This window comes from Pipistrellus kuhlii, unplaced genomic scaffold (genome assembly GCF_014108245.1).
Source record: "Pipistrellus kuhlii isolate mPipKuh1 unplaced genomic scaffold, mPipKuh1.p scaffold_m20_p_13, whole genome shotgun sequence".
In the NCBI taxonomy this organism is placed as follows: Eukaryota; Metazoa; Chordata; class Mammalia; order Chiroptera; family Vespertilionidae; genus Pipistrellus; species Pipistrellus kuhlii.
The window spans coordinates 37,851,074-37,870,388 of record NW_023425438.1 but is presented as its reverse complement, the minus strand read 5'-3'; the positions used below and the strand labels follow the sequence as shown (position 1 = coordinate 37,870,388).

Below are 19,315 nucleotides of genomic sequence, written 5' to 3'. Positions count from 1 at the left end.
ATGAATTTGCCTAGTCTACATACCTCATATAAATAGGATCATGCAATTATTGTTTTCTTGTGTCTAGCTTGCTTTAGTTAGCATAATGTATTCAAGCTTCAACCATGTTGTAGCATGTGTCAGAATTCCATTTTTAAAAAAATATATTTTATTGATTTTTTTACAGAGAGGAAGGGAGAGAGGTAGAGAGCTAGAATCGTTGATGAGAGAGAAACATCAACCAGCTGCCTCTTGCACACCCCCTACCGGGGATGTGCCCGCAACTAACGTACATGCCCCTGACCAGAATCGAACCCGCAACCTTTCAGTCCGCAGACCGATGCTCTACCGCTGAGCCAAACCGGTTTCGGCCAGAATTCCATTTTTAAGGTTGAATAATATTCATATATCCATACACAATATATATAGAAAAACAGATAAACAGATTGAACAAAATATTCATCTGAGGCAGGAGAGTAAGAAGCTAGGAAAATTCCTTGGCAAATGGAATGGGGAAACTAAGACAGCTGAACGAACTGATTGAGCAATTTACAGCCAGATGAAGAAAGCCCCCAGGGCCTATCAGGGGGCAAAACGGGTGCCGGATCTGCCCCCAGGGTGGCCTTTCCTTCCTTAGCATATCCCTGGTCATGAGGTTTAGATCCGATGACCTTTCCATTTTAGAAATGGCATCTAGGCCTCAGTTATATTTCAGCTCCAGGCCCAGAAAAGCAGCAAAACCAGACAGGTGACACTAGGACCAGCTGCAATGACTAATGGTCCCCTGAAAGGACACACCTGGAAAAGCTGGTGAATATTCTATTGAGGTCCTCCCCTGGGACCTCCCCTGCAGTCCCTGTCTTGGAAAGCAGATAAAACCCCTCAAGTCAAAGAAGCCAGCATGAGCTCTCTCTGGAGCATGCTCATCCCTTATGTCAGGTGTGCATTTTTTTTAAAAATGTTTTTTCTCTTAAACTCAAAAGGTCCCCATGAGACTTGCAACCAGGGGAGCAATGGGTAGCAGCAGCTTGTCCTGGGCTAACCACCTGAACCTGTCTCCAAGGCCCTCTTTTCTCTGACTTTCCAGCGAGCTGACAGCAGCCCCGGGTGGCTCACTTCTTTCCTATAACATTTCTAGTGAGCCAAAGCAGCCCACTCAGGCTCTCTCCTATTGTTTCTTATACCCTAGGTCTTTCCTTGTTTCACTGTCCTCAGCTTTTTATTTTTAAAAGTTTTTTTTGCTTCATATTTGTACTAGAGACCCGTTACACAAAATTTGTGCTCTGGTAGGGTCCCTAGACCTGGCCTGCAATCAGGGCTGATCTTCCCCAGCTGCCAACAGCCATCCCTACCCCCCACCCCTTGCCACCGACACAAGTCACCCTCTGTGTGTAGAGTGACCAGTGGAGCGAGCAGGGTCTTGGCGCCTTGGCCTGGCGCCACCCGCATTTGCTGCCACCCACCCCTAGTTCCCTATTCCCCATCGAGCAATCGGAGCCTGCTGGGCAGGGGGAGGAACCAAGAGGTTGGCTAGCGAACCCAGATCAGGGCCCTGCGAGCTGGGGGCAGCTCCTGTGTGGTCATTGCTCATCACAGCAACTGGTCATTCTTCTGTCCAGCTGATTGGCATATTATGATTTTTAAAAAGATATATTTTATTGATTTTTTACAGAGAGGAGGAGAGAGGGATAGAGAGCTAGAAACGTCGATGAGAGAGAAACATCCACCAGCTGCCTCTTGCACACCCCCTCCTGGGGATGTGCCCGCAACCAATGTACATGCCCTTGACTGGAATTGAACCTGGGATCTTTCAGTCTTCAGACCAATGCTCTACCACTGAGCCAAACTGGCTTTGGCATGATTTTATATATAGAATGATTTCAGAGAAGAAGGGAGAGAGAGAGATAGAAACATCAGGGAGAGAGAGATAGAAACATCAGTAATGAGAGAGAATCATTGACTGGTTGCCTCCTACATGCCCTCTACTGGGAGATTGAGCCTGCAATCTGATCATATGGCCTGAATGGGAATCAAACCATGACCTCCTGGTTCATAGGTTGATTCTCAACTATTGATCCACACTGGCTGGGCCTAATTAATATTTTTATTTATTAAATTGGTTGGGGCGACATTGGTCAACATGAATATATAGGTTTCAAGTGTGGGTTTCTATGTTACAGGATCTGTATATTGCACTGTGTGTCCACCACGCAGAGTCAAATCTCCTGTCACCTTGAGATGGCTTTCTTACAACTAGCAGAGTCTGGGAAGTTTAAAACCCAAAACTTCAAGATTGAAGCCATTTCAAGTTTTCAGCCATTTTGAAGTGAAACAGACCTGTGACAGTCAGATCCTGGAAAGGCTGACAAGTTGTCCTAATTTCCTATTGCTCATCTTCTCCCTTTTCCAGTCTGACAAGATCACTGGGGAGATTTTTTTTTTTTAAATTCTCTGTGTTTCCTGATTTATATGGGTGTGTCAGAGGTTCTAGGCAGTGTTTAGAGCAAAACACTGAATATAGCTTACAATCTTGGGGGATAAATAAGTTACTATGAGAGACCTGGAGAGAGATTTTTGGGCAAAGAAAAGGACCCCTAAAATCATGATGACAGAATTTGTCTCAGGCAGGGACATGTGCAAAGACTGAGTTTCTTACTAAGCTCCATGGAAACAAGGGTGATGTCAGTGTGATTGTGGTCTCAGGGGCCTGGCAGGGCAGGAGGCTGACTTCACCGCCCAAGGGACAGTGAGCTCAGACTCTTGGGAGGGTTCCTCACAGCCCCCAGAGATGCTGGAGCAGAAAACATGACCAAGAGAGTCCTAGGGGCTCAGCTGCTTTAATTTCTGTTCAATCATTGTTCTCTCACTCTCCTGCCAGCACAGAATCCTACCTCAGCACTGTGGGGAGAGACAGAAGAGAGCACTGATGCTCTGCACCCAGGAGACTTCAGGACTTCTGGGAGGCATATTCCTTCCCCTAAGAGAGCCAGCTGCTGGCACAGCCCCCAAGAAGATCATGGTGTAAGTGGAGAGACAGACTTGAAAATGAATAAAAGCAATAAAAGAAAGTGTGTGAACTCTGAGGTTAGGCCTGGTTACGAACCTCAGTCTGTCACTTAGCTCTTATCCATCTGATCATGGACACATTATTTAACCACACAGGGCCTCAGTTTTTTTCATCAATGAAATGGAGACAGCAATTTCTGTCTCACAGTAGGATGACTGTGAAGATTAAATGAGAGAAATCATATTAGGTTCCTGGAACCCAGGCATTTAATAAGTGGTAATTGTTATTATTGCTACTACTCAAGGTCACACAGTGTGATAGGGACAATGCAGAATCACGTATTAATAATACAAGATAGAGAGCTTGACAAAGGATCAATTGATTGCCTGTGTTAGGAAAGGAAGGCTTGCCTTCACAAAGGAAGGTCACACAAGCTGGATCTTGAAGAATGATTTCGCCAAGAAAGCAAGGAGTAGGAAAGAGGAAGGGTATTTATATGAAAGGAAGAGAATAGCATAACTAAAGACTGAAAAAAGGGGCAAGCAGTTAAGTTCAGATTATTTCAGCTCATGCTTTCTATTCTGAGTCCTTTGCTCAAGTGCTGGGGACCACAGGTAATACTAGAATACTAGAATAATAGTATTAACATTAACATTAAGTACTTTGAATCTATTAATTTAATTTAACCCTATGAAATAGTAGTATTATTATATTCATAATATGGATAAAGAAACTGAGACATAGAGAAATAAAACAATTTGCCAATCACCCAGCTAGGAATTGGTAGAGTCAAGATTTTAACCTATATTGTCTAACTCTAGAGCGTTCTAATTACTCTGCTGTAAGAGACAGCTATCCTGAGGGGAAGGCAGTGGTAAAATTGTGTGGTAAATCTTGGGACAGATGTGTACACAGGAGGCTGAGAGCTCAAGTGGAAGAATGAGATCATATAGCAAAGACTCCCCATGGGAGAGGGTGACTCTGGACTTAAGTTCTAAAGAACGAGTATATTGAGGCAAAGGCTGCCAGGATGGGAAAGGTCTGCAAGAGAAAGATGTCCTCTGCAGCATAAGGGAATGTCTCAGCAAGGAAACCGGGGTTTCTGCCTTCTGGCTCTAACCCCAGAGCCCCCAACCCCGATTTCTTCTCACACAGCTCCAGTCTCTCTGCTCTCCCTCTGCCAGAGCCCAAGGTCGATAACTATGGATCATTGGTTCAGAAATTTCCCCAAGGGTATGTTGTTAAAGAGTTCCAGAGCCAGGATCTGAACCAAGCAGGAGGCAGAACATTCAAACACACACGAGGGAAAACAGTGTAAAGAACAGGGTAGACATGAGTGGATAATCCATTCCTTGAAATTGGAATGATGCAGTCACAGTTAGGAAATGCTAGAAGCCACAAAAAGAATTTGGAAGAGTCAAAGCTCCCCATAGAGCTGCTGACACATTGATTTCAGCCCAGTAAAATGGATTTTGGACATCCAGAACTGTGAGTAAATGAATTTGTTGGTTTAAGCCATCATTTTTGCGGTAATTTGTTGCAACAGCCCAAGGAGGTTAATAAAACCACCATACTTAAAAAAAAAAAAGTGTGTTGTTCTAGGTGGAATGAACAACATTAGCAAGAATGGAGACAAGTAGATTGGTTATAATAGTCCTGGTATTAGGTATAAGGACCCAAATTAAGTAGGGCAGGGATAGATGGGTTAAAGAGAAATGGCCTGTTGGAATTAGGGGAAAACAAGGAATCTAGAATAATTTTTGAGTTTCTGTGAGCATCTAGTGCCATTAACTGAGATGGATCTGAGAAAGGAGAGAGTATAAAATCAATTTTTAATATAGCGAGTTTAAGGCATCTGGGAGATATTTAAGAGCAGATAGCCATTCAATAATAATAGTTGGAAAGTTCATTATCTTACTTCAGTAATGGATAGAACAACAAGGAACAAGGGAATAGAAGACTTGAACAAGAGCAAAATACACATCCCTATCAAATTCACAAGGAACACTTGAAATAGATAAGATAGACCATATCAATACATTTAAAAGGATTAAAATAAAATAAAATATGTTTTCTGTACCACAATGGAATTAAATTAGAAATCAATAGAGAAAGTTGGGAATTCACAAGTATGTGTAAATTAAACAACACAATCTTAATAATGTGTAGGTCAAAAATCAAGAAAAATTAGAAAATATTTCAAGATGAATAGAAATGAAAGCACAACTTGCTAAAACTTATGGGATGCACTAAAAGAGGGAAACTTCTAGCTACAAATGCCTGTATTAGAAGTGAAGAAAGTTTTCAAATAAATAACCAAAACTTCCATCTTAAGAAACTAGAAAAAAGCAAAAAAGCAAACTAAACCTAAAATAGATGTAAGGGGGAAATAATAAAGATTAGGGAAGAAATAAAGAAAAAAGATAATAGAGCCCAGCTAGTATGGCTCAGTGGTTGAGTGTTGACCCATGATACAGGAAGTCTAGGTTTGATACCCCTTCTGGGCATGTGCCCAGGCTGAAGGCTCCATACCCAGTGTGGAGAAGCAGGGGAGGACAATTAGGGGCGATCGGGCAGGCAGGCAGAGGGGTTAGGGGCAATCAGGCAGGCAGACAGGTGAGCAGTTAGGCAGACAGGTGAGCAGTTAGAGGCAATCAGGCAGGCAGACAGGTTGCAAGAGAAATGTCCAACTATTTAGGCCCGATTCCAGGCCTAACCCAACAGTTGGACATCCTCCAAGGGTCCTTGATTGGAAAGGGTGCAGGCTGGGCTGAGAGAACTCCCCCTCCATGAGTGAATTTTGTGCACTGGGACACTAGTTTTATATATAAAAAACCTGCAGCTTAAGGAAGCCACATAACACCCAGATTCCCTGCTGATTAATGAAAAAGCCAGAAATCAAAGTCAATCTCTCTGAATTATAAGCTTTGCTAGAAAAAAAAAATCCAACATAAAAGGGAAAAGGTGCTAATATATTACATAAAATAGGGTGTGGGCCCCAGAGAAATTAGGCGGATAAACAGGTGTATAGAAAAGGGCAGAGAGAGGAATGTCAGAGTTTGTGGTCTTCGGGGTAAGGCAGAATGGCAGGGAAAAAGTGTGGCCATGAATGAATGATTATCTGTGTGGAATGCGGAACATGGCTGGGGTAGTTGGGATACATGAGGTCAGGTGTTGGGTGGGGCATCCAGGCTGGTGTTGAAGTGCTTCAGGATGATGGTAGAGATGAAGTGGAGAGGAAATAACTGTGAGCCAACTGGCAAGTTTCTGAGGAATGTGAGCATTAGCAGGGGACCATAGCACAACCTGATGACCTAGATTTCAAAGGGGCGTTGAGAAATTAGGGTTTTGGAATAACAGTTTAGAAGTTGCAATGGTGGGAATATTGAGAATGTTGACAATGTAAATTAGGGGTGGGGAACATCCAGCCCCTGAGGGTCATATAAGGCCCACAAAGTCATTTGGTCTGGCCCTGCTAAGGCATTAGGGGTGAGTTAATTAAATGTTTGATCAAATATAGCAGGCTAATTTAAAAAAATATATTTAATTAATTTATTTATTTATTTTTACAGAGAGGAAGAGAGAGGGATAGAGAGTTAGAAACATCAATAAGAGAGAAACATTGATCAGCTGCCTCCTGCACACCCCCCACTGGGGATGTGCCCGCAACAAAGGTATATGCCCTTGATGGGAATCAAACCTGGGATCTTTCAGTCTGCAGGCCAATGCTCTATCCACTGAGCCAAACCAGTTTCCACTAGCAGGCTAATTTTTAAGTAGATAATTTTTTTTTGTGGCCCGAGAATGATGTTACAATAACTATCCAAATGGCCCTTGACAGAGAAAAGCTTCCCAACTCTGCTGTGAATCTACGGATGCAGGAAAAGAGAAAAGAACTTCAAAGTGGAAAGAGGTAGTTTTGAGAAGAGGTCTTCAGATCAATTTGGAAGGGGTCTGAGAAGTGATATAATAAATTATACTAATGTAGAAGCAGATGCTTAGAGGCAGAGTGATTAGCTGAAGCTCACACAATAAATTGGCAATGGAGGGCATGGGCGGGACAGTGTGGCCTAATGATCAGGGAATGGGCCTTGGGATCAGATGGACCTGGGTTTAAATACCAGCTTCATCATTTACTAGCTGTGAAACTTGAGGTATTACCCATTCTCTTAACATTCTCATCTGTAAAATGAGATACTTAGTATCAGTTGCCAATGATTGCTGTAAGGATTCAATGCTGCATGGAAGTGCTTACTTTGTGTACTGTGCCTGGCTCCCAGAAAGTGCTCAACATTTTATTTATTTATTTATTTATTTATTTTTAAAATATAATTTTTATTGATTTTGTACAGAGAGGAAGGGAGAGGGACAGAGAGCTAGAAACATCGATGAGAGTCATTGATCAGCTGCCTCTTGCACGCCCCCTACTGGGGATATGCCTGCAACCAAGGTAAATGCCCTTGACCGGATTCGAACCCCAGTCCCCAAGCCAACGCTCTATCCATTGAGCCATACCGGTTTCCGCAGTGCTCAACGTTTTAACTACTCATGCTGGACCAGCATCAAAGGCAGCAGGACTCCAAGTCTAGCGCTTTCTTGGTCATTCCACACTGAACTTATTTACAGCTTCTGTATTTAGAGCGCAGGCCATCTTCACCGGGGCTTTCCTATTGGAGTCACTCCAGACTCACACGCGCTTGTTGGAAACATGTGAGATCTCTGGCCTCTGTGGGGCTCAGAAGAACTGCTGAAAGTGGCAGAAGCTAGTTTAACAACTTCTATATATATCTGATCTACACAGCCGTCTGCTTCTTGCCTTGGACTAAACACTTTTTGCTGATTGAGATGCTAAAATGCATAACTGAAGGGGCCCTCTGCCGCGTATTTCAAGAGATCTTTATAAAAATGAAAGGCTCCACACTCTCTGTACCCTTCCTACATCCATCTGGAATGGTTCAAACATAAGTAATGGAATAAAATGAGGACAACCAGAGATGATCTAGACACAGACAGGTTTAGCAACTTGCTCACCACCTGGCAAACCAGGACTTGTAACCCATTCTCTTCACTATTGGTTTGTTTCTTTTTAAAATTTATTTTTAGTTAAAGCTGACTCAATACTTTTATTGAAAAAGTAATGCATGCACAAGAGAAAAAAATTCCAAAATACAGACATAATTTAAAACTACTTTTTTCCTACTTCAGGCCCCTTGCTTCTAATCCCTCTCCTTGCTGCTGCCACTACTGTTAACAGCCTCCTGGGTATCCTTTCAGAAATATTTGATGTATTTATAATATTTTATACATATGTTAGCATACAATATCTATCCTTTTAATAAAACAAATGAAGACATACTGTTTCATGCCTTGCTTTTTCACTTAATACTACACTTTGAAGATAGTTTTGTCTCTGAATATAGAGTCTTTTCTCTTTCTCTTCAATGATTACATAATAACCCATAATATGGCTATGGTACATATTATTTAGCCTTGACTTCTAGTTTAATTCTCACATGCCTTTTGTTGTTGTTGTTCTTGCTGTTGTTGATGGCAACACAATTCTCCTAGTGACTCTGCTTCAAACCTCAGAGTAATATCCAAGGTCTTCCTTTCTCATATTTAGCAACTGATGCTAATTCTGCTTTTAAATGTATTTCCTACTTGTCCATTCTTTTTCATTTTCATTGCCACTTCCCTGGTTTAGGCTTTAAATTTTTCTATAACATTTCCCTGCCTGCAGATTTTCTGTTTCTGCTCACACTGCACACTTGCTTTTGATTAAATTTCTTTTTTTAAAAAAATATATATTTGATTGATTTTTTACAGACAGGAAGGGAGAGGGATAGAAAGTTAGAAATATCCTCTTTCCCATCTTGCAAGATGGCGGGTGAAAAGAAAACCGAGAAGCCGGATACTAAGGAGAAGAAGCCAGACACTAAGGAGAAGAAACCTGAAGCCAAGAAGAAGGCTGATGCCGGCGGCAAGGTTAAGGCCCCTAAGAAGGGGAAGCCGCACTGCAGCCGAAACCCCGTCCTCGTCAGAGGAATCGGCAGATACTCCCGGTCGGCTATGTATTCTCGAAAGGCCATGTACAAGAGGAAGTATTCCGCCCCTAAATCCAGGAGTGAAAAGAAAAAGAAGGAGAAAGTCCTTGCTACTGTCACAAAACCAGTTGGTGGCGACAAGAATGGTGGTACCCGAGTGGTTAAACTCCGCAAAATGCCTAGATATTATCCTACTGAAGATGTGCCTCGAAAGCTGCTGAGCCATGGCAAGGAGCCCTTCAGCCAACATGTGAGGAGATTGCGGGCCAGCATCACTCCTGGGACCGTCCTGATCATCCTTGCTGGGCGCCACAGAGGCAAGAGGGTGGTTTTCCTGAAGCAGCTGACAGTGGCTTGCTACTTGTGACTGGCCCTCTGGCCCTCAATCCAGTTCCTCTTCGTAGAACACACCAGAAATCTGTCATCGTCACCTCCACCAAAGTTGATATCAGTGGTGTGAAAATCCCCAAACATCTCACCGATGCTTACTTCAAGAAGAAGCTGCGCAAGCCCAAACACCAGGAGGGTGAGATCTTCGACACAGAAAAGGAGAAATATGAAATTACAGAACAGCGCAAGGTTGACCAGAAAGCTGTGGACTCTCAAATTCTGCCAAAAATCAAAGCTGTCCCTCAGCTCCAGGGTTACCTCCGCTCTACGTTCGCTCTCACCAATGGGCTTTATCCTCACAAACTGGTGTTCTGAATTTCTCATAAGAACCCGATTAAATAACTGATACGTTTAAAAAAAAAAAAAAAAAAGAAAGTTAGAAATATCGACCAGCTGCCTCCTGCATAGCCCCCACCAGGGATGTGCCCACAACCAATGTACATGCCCTTGACCGGAATCTAACTTGGGACCCTTCAGTCCACAGACTGATGCTCTATCCACTGAGCTGAACCGGTTTTGGCTTGATCAAATTTCTTAATGCCAAGCTGGTGGTGGTTGTTGTTGTTGTTGTTGTTATTGTTGTTGCTCTTCTTCTTCTTCTTCTTCTTCTTCTTCTTCTTCTTCTTCTTTTGTGTGTGAGCATTTCAGTGATTTTTATTTGGAATTGAACTATGTAAGTATCCTCAATTTTCAACATCTATTTTATAAACCCAGAAATCACTGAAAATTATAGGAATAGAAAAACATTATTTTAGTATTTTTTTTAACCTCACAAGGATATCAGCTTTATTTTTTATTGGTCATTTAAATTTTCTTCTCTTTTTTTTTATTGTTTTAAGTTTTATATATGTCTCCTTTTTTCCCATTGACTTTCCCCCCCCCACCCTCCCCCCAAGCCATACCCATCCCTGAGGGCAAGCCCCCACCACCCCAGTGTCTGTGTCCATTGGTTATGCTAATATGCATGCATGCAAGTCCTTTGGTTGATCTCTAACTGCCCCCCCTCCCACCTCCCCAGCCATTTATCTCAGGATTTATTTTTGTTCAGTCACTATTCTTAAAAACCTTCAATGGATTCCCATTTGTGTTAGGTAAAAATTCAAGCATTGACCAATACATATGATTTTAAAATTCTAATCTGGGGAGTTTATGAAATGCAGATGTGTTTATGCAGAATGTCCTAATGTAGGACCTTTAATCAGCATTAAAAACAAGTTTCTAGGCACTTCTGATACAATTGATCATTGGATCAGTGGAGTCATTAGAATAACGTACACATTTCTCAGCCCAGTATTTCTCTCTAAAGTACTTTTCCAGTCCCACCTCTTACAATGACTTATCTACATAGAGCAAATAAAGTTCTTGCTGGCTTTCTGAGATCTCCTCATACCTTCCGGACACACCTTTAAACCTCTGGGCCCAGTCTATGAATCCTTCACACCTGCAACGGATCTCTGGGCTTGATTCCCTGGATTGGCTTGGTTTTTTTTTTTAGCTTTCTCTCCCTCTATCCCCAACCTTCCAGCTTGTAAGATAGCTGTCCACAGAAACCTAGTTAGTCCTTTCTTATTTTTGTTTCTTTTTATATATTAATTATTTTTAATTTAATTTAATTTTTTCTTATTTTTCGAATCTCTAGAGCCTTTTGAACTTTTGGTAAGGATCTTAAACAAGAATTTGTAGGGTTAAGGCCAGTGCCTGATTAGATCACCGTTGCATATACAGTCCTTACTTGTTGCTGCTTTAAAGCGCGGCTTTCACGCGTATTTGTGGATTTAATGTGTACAGGAGCGGAATCCTGCCCGACATCGCCCAGAGAACTACCAATCCCAGAGGGCATTGCGCGGAATGTCGGCAGACGCGGTGACGCAAGGGGGCGTGTCTCGCCTGCGGGAGGGGTCGTCCTGCGGGCAGCCGGAGACGGAGGGGGCTCGGGAACCTGGGGTGGGAGTGGGAGCGTCAGGTGAGCGGAGCTGACGCGGGGTGGGGGCACGCTGCGGGGCGCTCCGGCCTATGGAGAGGGGAAAGATGGCGGAGGCGGAGAGCCTGGAGACAGCGGCGGAACACGAGCGGATCCTGCGAGAGATCGAGAGCACCGACACGGCCTGCATCGGGCCCACGCTCAGGTATCCCGGGGCCGGGACCACCCACGGGGGCACGAGCGGGACGGGTGGGCTGGGCTCCTTCCGGGCCATGGCTCTGCCCAGCCGTCGCAGGGTCAGCGCCGGCCCCTCCCTTCGGGGAGCCGGGCGAGCCACCTCCACCCTTGGCGGGGCGGGTCTCCCTCGGGAGCCCCGACGTGGGGTCCCTTCGCGATCGCCGTCGTCCACAGCCCAGGCACCCTTTCTTCGGGCCGGGGCAACTTTCCTCCTCCCTCCGAGGCTTGCCGGGCGCCGGACAGATAGTGGCTTTGATCACCTCTCCCCCCAGGACGTCTCCCCCTCTCCCTCCGACCCGAACCCATTCCGCTTTGCAGACAAAGTAGAATTTCTCCCCACGGTCTGTTGCTGGGAAATGAAACTCCTGCCTCCTGAAAATCACAGCCACTTCTCAGAAACGAGTTCCTGAAAATCCTAGGCCAGGAAGGAAGTTTCTTCCCTAGACGACTCGTGCCCCTCTCCTGGGAGCGGGTGCCCCCTGAGCCCTGTCAGCAGGCCCACCTCTCCCCGAGGGGCAGCCTGGGGTCGTGTCATCGCCGAGAGAAACTTACCTCCCCCTCTCGCTCCGAGACCATTACTTTGCGCCCACACCTCCATTTTATTTGGAGGTGTCAAAAGAAACCCCCACTTTCCCCAGTTTATTTAACAAAAGTTAGGAATCACTTACTGTATAGAGAGCAAGGCATTGTATTAAGCAGTTTACAAATACAACTTCTTAAAACCGAAACACAGTCCCGTTAGGTACTATTAGTACCTTCATTTTACGGGTGAGGCTTTGAATGACTTCCTTGCCCAACAAGGTTATTGAGAAAATCAAGTGGGGGAGTTGAGATGCCTCGTCTCCAGCCTGGATCTGGAGTCTGCATTCTTCACCTCCGGTGTCCGGCCTCACTGGGGGATCACCCTTCGCCTGAACTTGTTAATTACTGACCCAGCCCAGTGTGGAGTTACCTTCCCTTTCCCCTCAGGATCCTGGTGCCCTAGAACAGTGGTCGGCAAACTCATTAGTCAGCAGAGCCAAATATCAACAGTACAGCAATTGAAATTTCTTTGGAGAGCCACATTTTTTAAACTTACACTTCTTCTAACGCCACTTCTTCAAAATAGACTCGCCCAGGCCGGGGTATTTTGTGGAAGAGCCACACTCAAGGGGCCAGAGAGCCACATGTGGCTCGCGAGCCGCAGTTTACTGACCACTGCCCTAGAACTAACTCATCTTCATCCTTCCTCTGGACTTTTCAGATCTCCATGTAGCTAGTATTGAGGTAATTGTCTTATCCACCTCCTACCGTCTTGGGTCACTGCTTCAACCTTCAAAAATGAGTTATGCACTGCTTTTTTTTTTTTTTTTTTTTTTTTTTTTTTTTCATGGGAATATTGCCTTTCTAAAGACTGTCTGAAGGAGGGGCAGACTGGAGACTTTAGTCATCTCCATCTGCACAGCCTCCTTCTCCAGGGCACATTGTTGGCACCGTTCTCCAAGTGCTCTTCTTGATCGTGACCATCCATCGTGATCATAATGCTTTTCTCTTTATTCATTTTCTGGAAGTCTTTGAGTAACTGATCCTCATTCATTATCGTTTATAAAAAACAAAGGTTAACTTAATAGTAGTATAAGTGCATTATTAATGGTTATTAATATTTGGTTTTCACAAAACTAGATGTTATTAGAGTTCTGAGGATGCAGATTCAGTATGCTACTAAGAAATCTGGCTGCTGAGCTGTGGTAGGCAGCCAAGCAAAGCTCCCTCTGGAGCAGTTGGGATTACCAGAGTTTTTAGGAAGAATTCTTTCTCAGACATCATCAGTGTTGTCTTGTGTTGGTTGTGGTTTTCCGCTGCTGTCGTACTTGGCTTATATGATAAATGACTTCAACTGATCAATTTAGTTTGTTGTGATTTATAATGTTAACCCTCCACTGAATAATAATGCATACTTGTATCAACTGAATATTGGCCTGTAATTTTCTAGTATCTTTTAAAATATATATTTATTGATTTCAGAGAGGAATGGAGAGGGAGAGATAGAAACATCAACAGTGATAGAGAACCATTGATCAGCTGCCTCCTACACACCTCCTGTTAGGGATCCAGCCCCCTACCTGGGCATGTGCTCTTGACCGGAACTGAACCCAGGACTCTTCAGTCCCCAGACCGACTCTATCCACTGAGTCAAATTGGTTAGAGCTTCTTGTATCTTGACATAGAATATATGCATTATGATTCGAATACAAGTTACCCATTCTTCCTAAAATTTGCTTCCTTGTGCTCAGCCAGCATGGTTCAGTGGTTGAGCCTATGAACCAGGAGGTCATGGTTTGATCCCCTTGGGGTGTGCAGGAGACAGCCAATCAGTGATTTTCTCATTGTTGATGTTTCTTTCTCTCTCTCCCTCTCCCTTCCTCTCTGAAATCAATTTAAAAAAAAAAATAACTTCATTGTTATCATTGAGTTCTTTTCTCACTGAAAGTGGGGTTTTAGGGGTTAGATGAATTAAGGGATCTTTTGCCCTAAGTGGACATGGTAAACAAAAAGGATTTGAGAACCTCGGCACTATCCTATCAGTTCTAATTGCTTTTCCTAACTCCCTGTATCATTATTAGGGGCTTTTCATTTTTGGCCTTATCTTGTCTTTGGCAGATAACCCTAAATTTTACTGTCAGACCCAAGATTCAATCACTGGACATCTAAAAATACAAGTGATATGCACTGTCTTTGTCTTTAGTCTAGCTTGCCTCTTGCCCATATTCACAGGGGCTGATCTCACCTCTTTTCGTTATCCCATTCGGAGACAGTAGCATGCACAGACTTGATGCGTGCTTTTCCTTGGATGCACCCCCGTCATCATTATATCCTGCTTTCTCATCACAATCATTACCCAGGTTTGATTAAGGCAGTAGGCTCTCTTCCCTACCTTTACCCTTAACTGTCTATCTCAAACTCCTCTACCCTTCTTCATGGTCTTTTCTCTTTCTTCTATCTTTTGACATAGCTCTTTTTAGGCACCAGATTCTTAGCTGTTCCTGAGTTAGGTATTGTAACTGAAGAGGAATGAAAGAATATATATATATATATATATATATATATATATATATATATATATTTAAAAAATATTTTATTGATTTTTTACAGAGAGGAAGAGAGAGGGATAGAGAGCTAGAAACATCGATGAGAGAGAAACATCGACCAGCTGCCTCCTGCACACCCCCCACTGGAGATGTGCCCGCAACGAAGGTACATGCCCTTGACCGGAATCAAACCTGGGACCCTTCAGTCCACAGGCTGACGCTCTATCCACTGAGCCAAACCGGTTTTGGCAAGAAACATATTTGATAGCAGACATAAGATTAGTATGTCCATCCCTAAAATTCCTGCTCCTCACAAAAATCCACCTAGCTATAATACATTTGCCTAACCAGACAGACTCTTTCTTTTGCCAACTATTACTTGTGAATCATTACTTGCTTTTTCTCCCTAGTATACCAAATTGCTCTTCCAGTCATTCCTTTTTTGTTTGAGGACTCACAGTAGCTTGACTTTTTCATTATATAACTCCTTATTTTAATATTGAACAGTCATGCAGTATTAGTCAATTTCCACATATCATAAGGGACTGCCTCTCCCTTTTTATTGTAATTCTGAAAGGCCCAAGCATATCATGCATATAGAGGCTTTTGCCTCGTTAATCCTTTTGGGAAAACAGCCATATCTTTCTTCATCTAAAATATTATTTTGTTAGTTGCAAGTTTTGATTTTGCAGATGAGGAAAGAGGCTTATAAGATATTGGGTTCTGTCTTGTTTTTAAAATAATATTGATTCCAGCTTTGTAGCACTAATGCTAAAATATTGATTACAAATCACTCATGTACAATAGCTCCATATTCCCATCTTTGTATTTCTAGTTTTCTCTCATATTTTACTTATTCAGTAGGTTATTTCCTTAGTTTGCTCTGTGGATACTAGCAGTTAACATTCATTCTTAATTTGCTATTTCAGATTTTGCTTTTAAATTAAAAAAATAAATTTATTGAGGGAACATTGGTTAATAACATATAAATTTCAGATATACAACATTATAATTTGATATCTGTATACTGTATTGTGTGCTTACCACCCAAAGCCTAGTTTCCTTCCAATACCATATAACTTTTAAGTTTAACAGTAAAATATAATACCTTTAAAAATAGCTTTGTTGCCCGCCCGCTTGCCCTCCCTCTCTCCCTCCAGGGAGGAAAAAAAAAAATTTATAATAAAAATAGCTTTGTTGATACGCAATTCATATACCATATAGTTCACCCACTTAAAGTGTACAATTCAGTGGTTTTATAGTATACTCACAGTTGTGCAAAAGTCACCATAATCTAATTTGGAACATTTCTATCACTCCAAAAAAAAAAAAATCCTTTACCTGTTAGCAGTCATTTTACATTCTGTCTCCTCGCCCTCCCCAGTCTACTCTCTGTATTTATGTGTTTGCATATTCTGGACATTGAGGATAATAAAGATAGATATTTTGTTTTTTTATATCATTACAGTTGATAGTTTGCAGAATCTGTTAACCATGTAATAATTGATTTAATCACATATCAAAATCAAGCTTTCAGCTGAATGCAACTTAGAAAGATAGAATTAGTGAGTGGCTTATCTATGAAATGTGTGAATCTGGGTTGAGAAGCTGAGCAATGAGGACATTTCAGATTTGCTTGTGGTGGCGGGGGAGTGAGGGAGCAAAAATACTGTAGGGGAGGAGTTAGTAGAAGTTGAGTTACACACACATACCTGACCTGAGTTTAAACATTTTGACCTAAGATGTCTAATAGGTCATTTTTTAAAGTGTCTGCTCTTGCTGTGGGAAAGAAGAGTAAAGCCATTTTTGCAATGTGGTAGTATCTGTTGTAGTATTTCAAAAACAAGGAAGACAGTTACTTAAAGACCAACTGATGATGCAGGGACTGTGTTCCAGTATATGAATTAAGGAACGTTCAGCTAAGAAATAAGGAACAATAATGGAATATTTAAATATTTTGGCCATTTTATTTATTGATTTTCAGAGAGAAAGAGAGAGAGAGATTTGTTCCATTTATTTATGCATTCATTGGTTGGTTCTTGTATGTGCCCTGACCTTGGTGTATGGGGATGATGCTCTAACCAACTGAGCTTTCAGGCCAAGCTATTTTGGCTCTTTATTTATTTAATATATTTTTATTGATTTCAGAGAGGAAGGGGGAGGGAGAAAGAGATAGAAACATCAATAATGAGACAGAATCATTGATTGGCTGCGTCCTGCACACTCCACAGGGTATTGATCCCATAACCCGGGCATATGCCCTGACCAAATTGAGAGTCATAGGTTGATAGTAAACCTCTAATCCATGCCGACTAGGCAAGGATACATTTTTGATGTATCAAGAGGTATTGAGTCAAAGTATAGCTTCTTTTTTTTAAAATTTAAAATAATTATTTATTGATTTGAGAGAATGAGAGATATTTGTTGTTCCACTTATTTATGCATTCATTCATTGATTGTTGCATGTGCCCTGACCAGATATTGAACCCACAACCCAGGCACATCCAGATGATGCTCCAGCCAACTGAGCTACTATGCAGCCGGGGCTCAAAGTGTAATTTCTTAGTGGAGAAGTCAGTGGATAACTTACTGACTTCCAAAAAGAAAAAGATATGAGGGAAATTAGATGCACAAAAAATTGTATTTGAAGGCCTGTACGTTTTTTAAAGGTAGGCCATCACTTTGTCTCTAGGCTTTCAACAACTAGTACAAAAAGGAGACATGCTCAGTTATTTGAGATATGGTGTTGTAAAATAAAACAGTACTTACTTAGGAGAAGTACAACTATTCTTGGTTCTGCGTAAGACCAGAGAGCTGTTTCTTCCATATGTCCTCACAAAGAAGGACCTATATAATGTAACTTTAATACCCAATATGTGACAGGCTGTTTGCTGTATTGTCCTTTAGCGAAAGCATATGGCATAACCAAAGCTCAGTTCAGTAAAAGCAAGGGAGCCAAAGGAATAAATACAGTTCTCTGCTGGTTTTGGCTTAATTAAGGCATAGATTTGATAATATTTATATTGGGAGTTGGAAAGTGCATTATTCCTCTCTTCCTTTTTTGGAACATTGATCACTTTGAGAGACTTATAAATGCTACAGACATTTTCCTAAGTAAAATGCATGTGTTCAGTCTCTATGATTTCTGGTCTGAAAGACTATGCATTGCTTATACCTTAGTTATTTCTTCATAAGTACTACTTTTAATCCTCACCCAAAGATTTAAAAAACTTTTTTTTTTTATTTGAGAGAGAGAGAGAGAGAGAGAGAGAGAGAGAGAGAGAGAGAGAGAAACGGATGTGAGAGAACCGTCGGTTGCCTTCTTGAAGCACACTACTGGGGATTGAGCCTGCGACCTTGGCATGAGCCTGACCAGGAATAGGACCGAGAATAGAAACGGCAACTTTTCTGTCCATGGGATGATGTCCAACCAATTGAGCCACACTGGCCAGGGCGAATAATCTTAATTTTTTTTAAAAATATATTTTATTGATTTTTTACAGAGAGGAAGGGAGAGAGATAGAGAGCCAGAAACGTCGATGAGAGAGAAACATCGACCAGCTGCCTCTTGCACACCCCCCACCGGAGATGCGCCCGCAACCAATGTACATGCCCTTGACCGGAATCGAACCTGGGACCCCCCAGTCTGCAGACCGACGCTCTACCACTGAGCCAAACCGGTTTCAGCTAATCTTAATTTTGATGTTAGAAAACAACACCCACTTGTCTGGTATGGCTCAGTGATTGAGTGTTGGTCAACCAATGAATTAGAAGGTCATAGTGTGATTCCTGGGCAGGGCACATACATGCCCCGGGTTGTGGGCTTGATCTCCTGCGGGGGCATGCTGGAGGCAGCTGATCAGTGATTCTGTCTCATCATTGACGTTTCTATCTCTCTCTCTCCCCCTTTCTCTCTGAAATCAATAAAAATATATAAAAAAAAGCCCAAAACAACATCAACACCCAACCCATGTTAGCCAAATAAAAATTTGCCAACAAGTAAAATAACTATAGGTGTTTTGCCTTAAGCTATATAATCTAGAATTTACTGGCTAGAAAATATGTGTCTCATTAAGAAGGTTATTTACTTGGAATGTCTAGAAATTTCTTGTTCTAGATTTAGAATTTTAAAAAGTTGAGATATCTAACTCTCAAGGGCACAATGATTGTTAAAAGAAGTTTAAGCATATAATATATGTTTGCATAATTATAATTTAGAACTTTAAAATACATTACCTAATGAAACATCTGTGAGCAAGAACTGTTACAGTGCAACCAATTAGATTACCTTAGTGTGATTTGTGGTGATACATATGGATTATGACTGTTGAAATAACCAACAACTATTCATTCTTGAAGGTATCACATTGCATTGTAGTGAATTTACCTTCAGTCACTACCATGGTTTGATAATCAGCTTGATCTTTAGATAATGGCAAAACAATGACGATAACAAAAAATTTTGTTTTTTTAAGAGCACTTCTATCATTTTTTTTTTTTGAGTTTAGATACTTCCAGTGTTTGGAATACTAGAAAAATGTTCTATTGTTAGATAAATGATGAAGGCCAGCAAAGTCACAATGATCCAAGATAAACACACAGAAGTTAATTATATTTCTACATACTAACAATACATTGACACCAAAATTAAAAGCACAATACCATTTGT

The 19,315-nt window shown here is 41.8% G+C and overlaps 1 protein-coding gene and 1 pseudogene across 6 annotated transcripts in view; both read left to right on the top strand.

The window, feature by feature from the left end:
• The first annotated feature begins 8,836 nt into the window (after positions 1 to 8,836).
• On the top strand, positions 8,837 to 9,795 carry LOC118717522 (annotated as a pseudogene).
• Positions 9,796 to 11,294: 1,499 nt separating this feature from the next.
• Positions 11,295 to 19,315, top strand: part of EXOC6B (exocyst complex component 6B) — a 462,052-nt gene continuing 454,031 nt past the window's right edge. For all 6 annotated transcript variants that reach the window (XM_036435703.2, XM_036435699.2, XM_036435697.2 and 3 more), the window contains exon 1: positions 11,295 to 11,546. In XM_036435703.2, the coding sequence (XP_036291596.1) occupies positions 11,434 to 11,546 (113 nt within the window). In that variant the 5' untranslated portion in view covers positions 11,295 to 11,433. The remainder of the gene's footprint in view (positions 11,547 to 19,315) is intronic.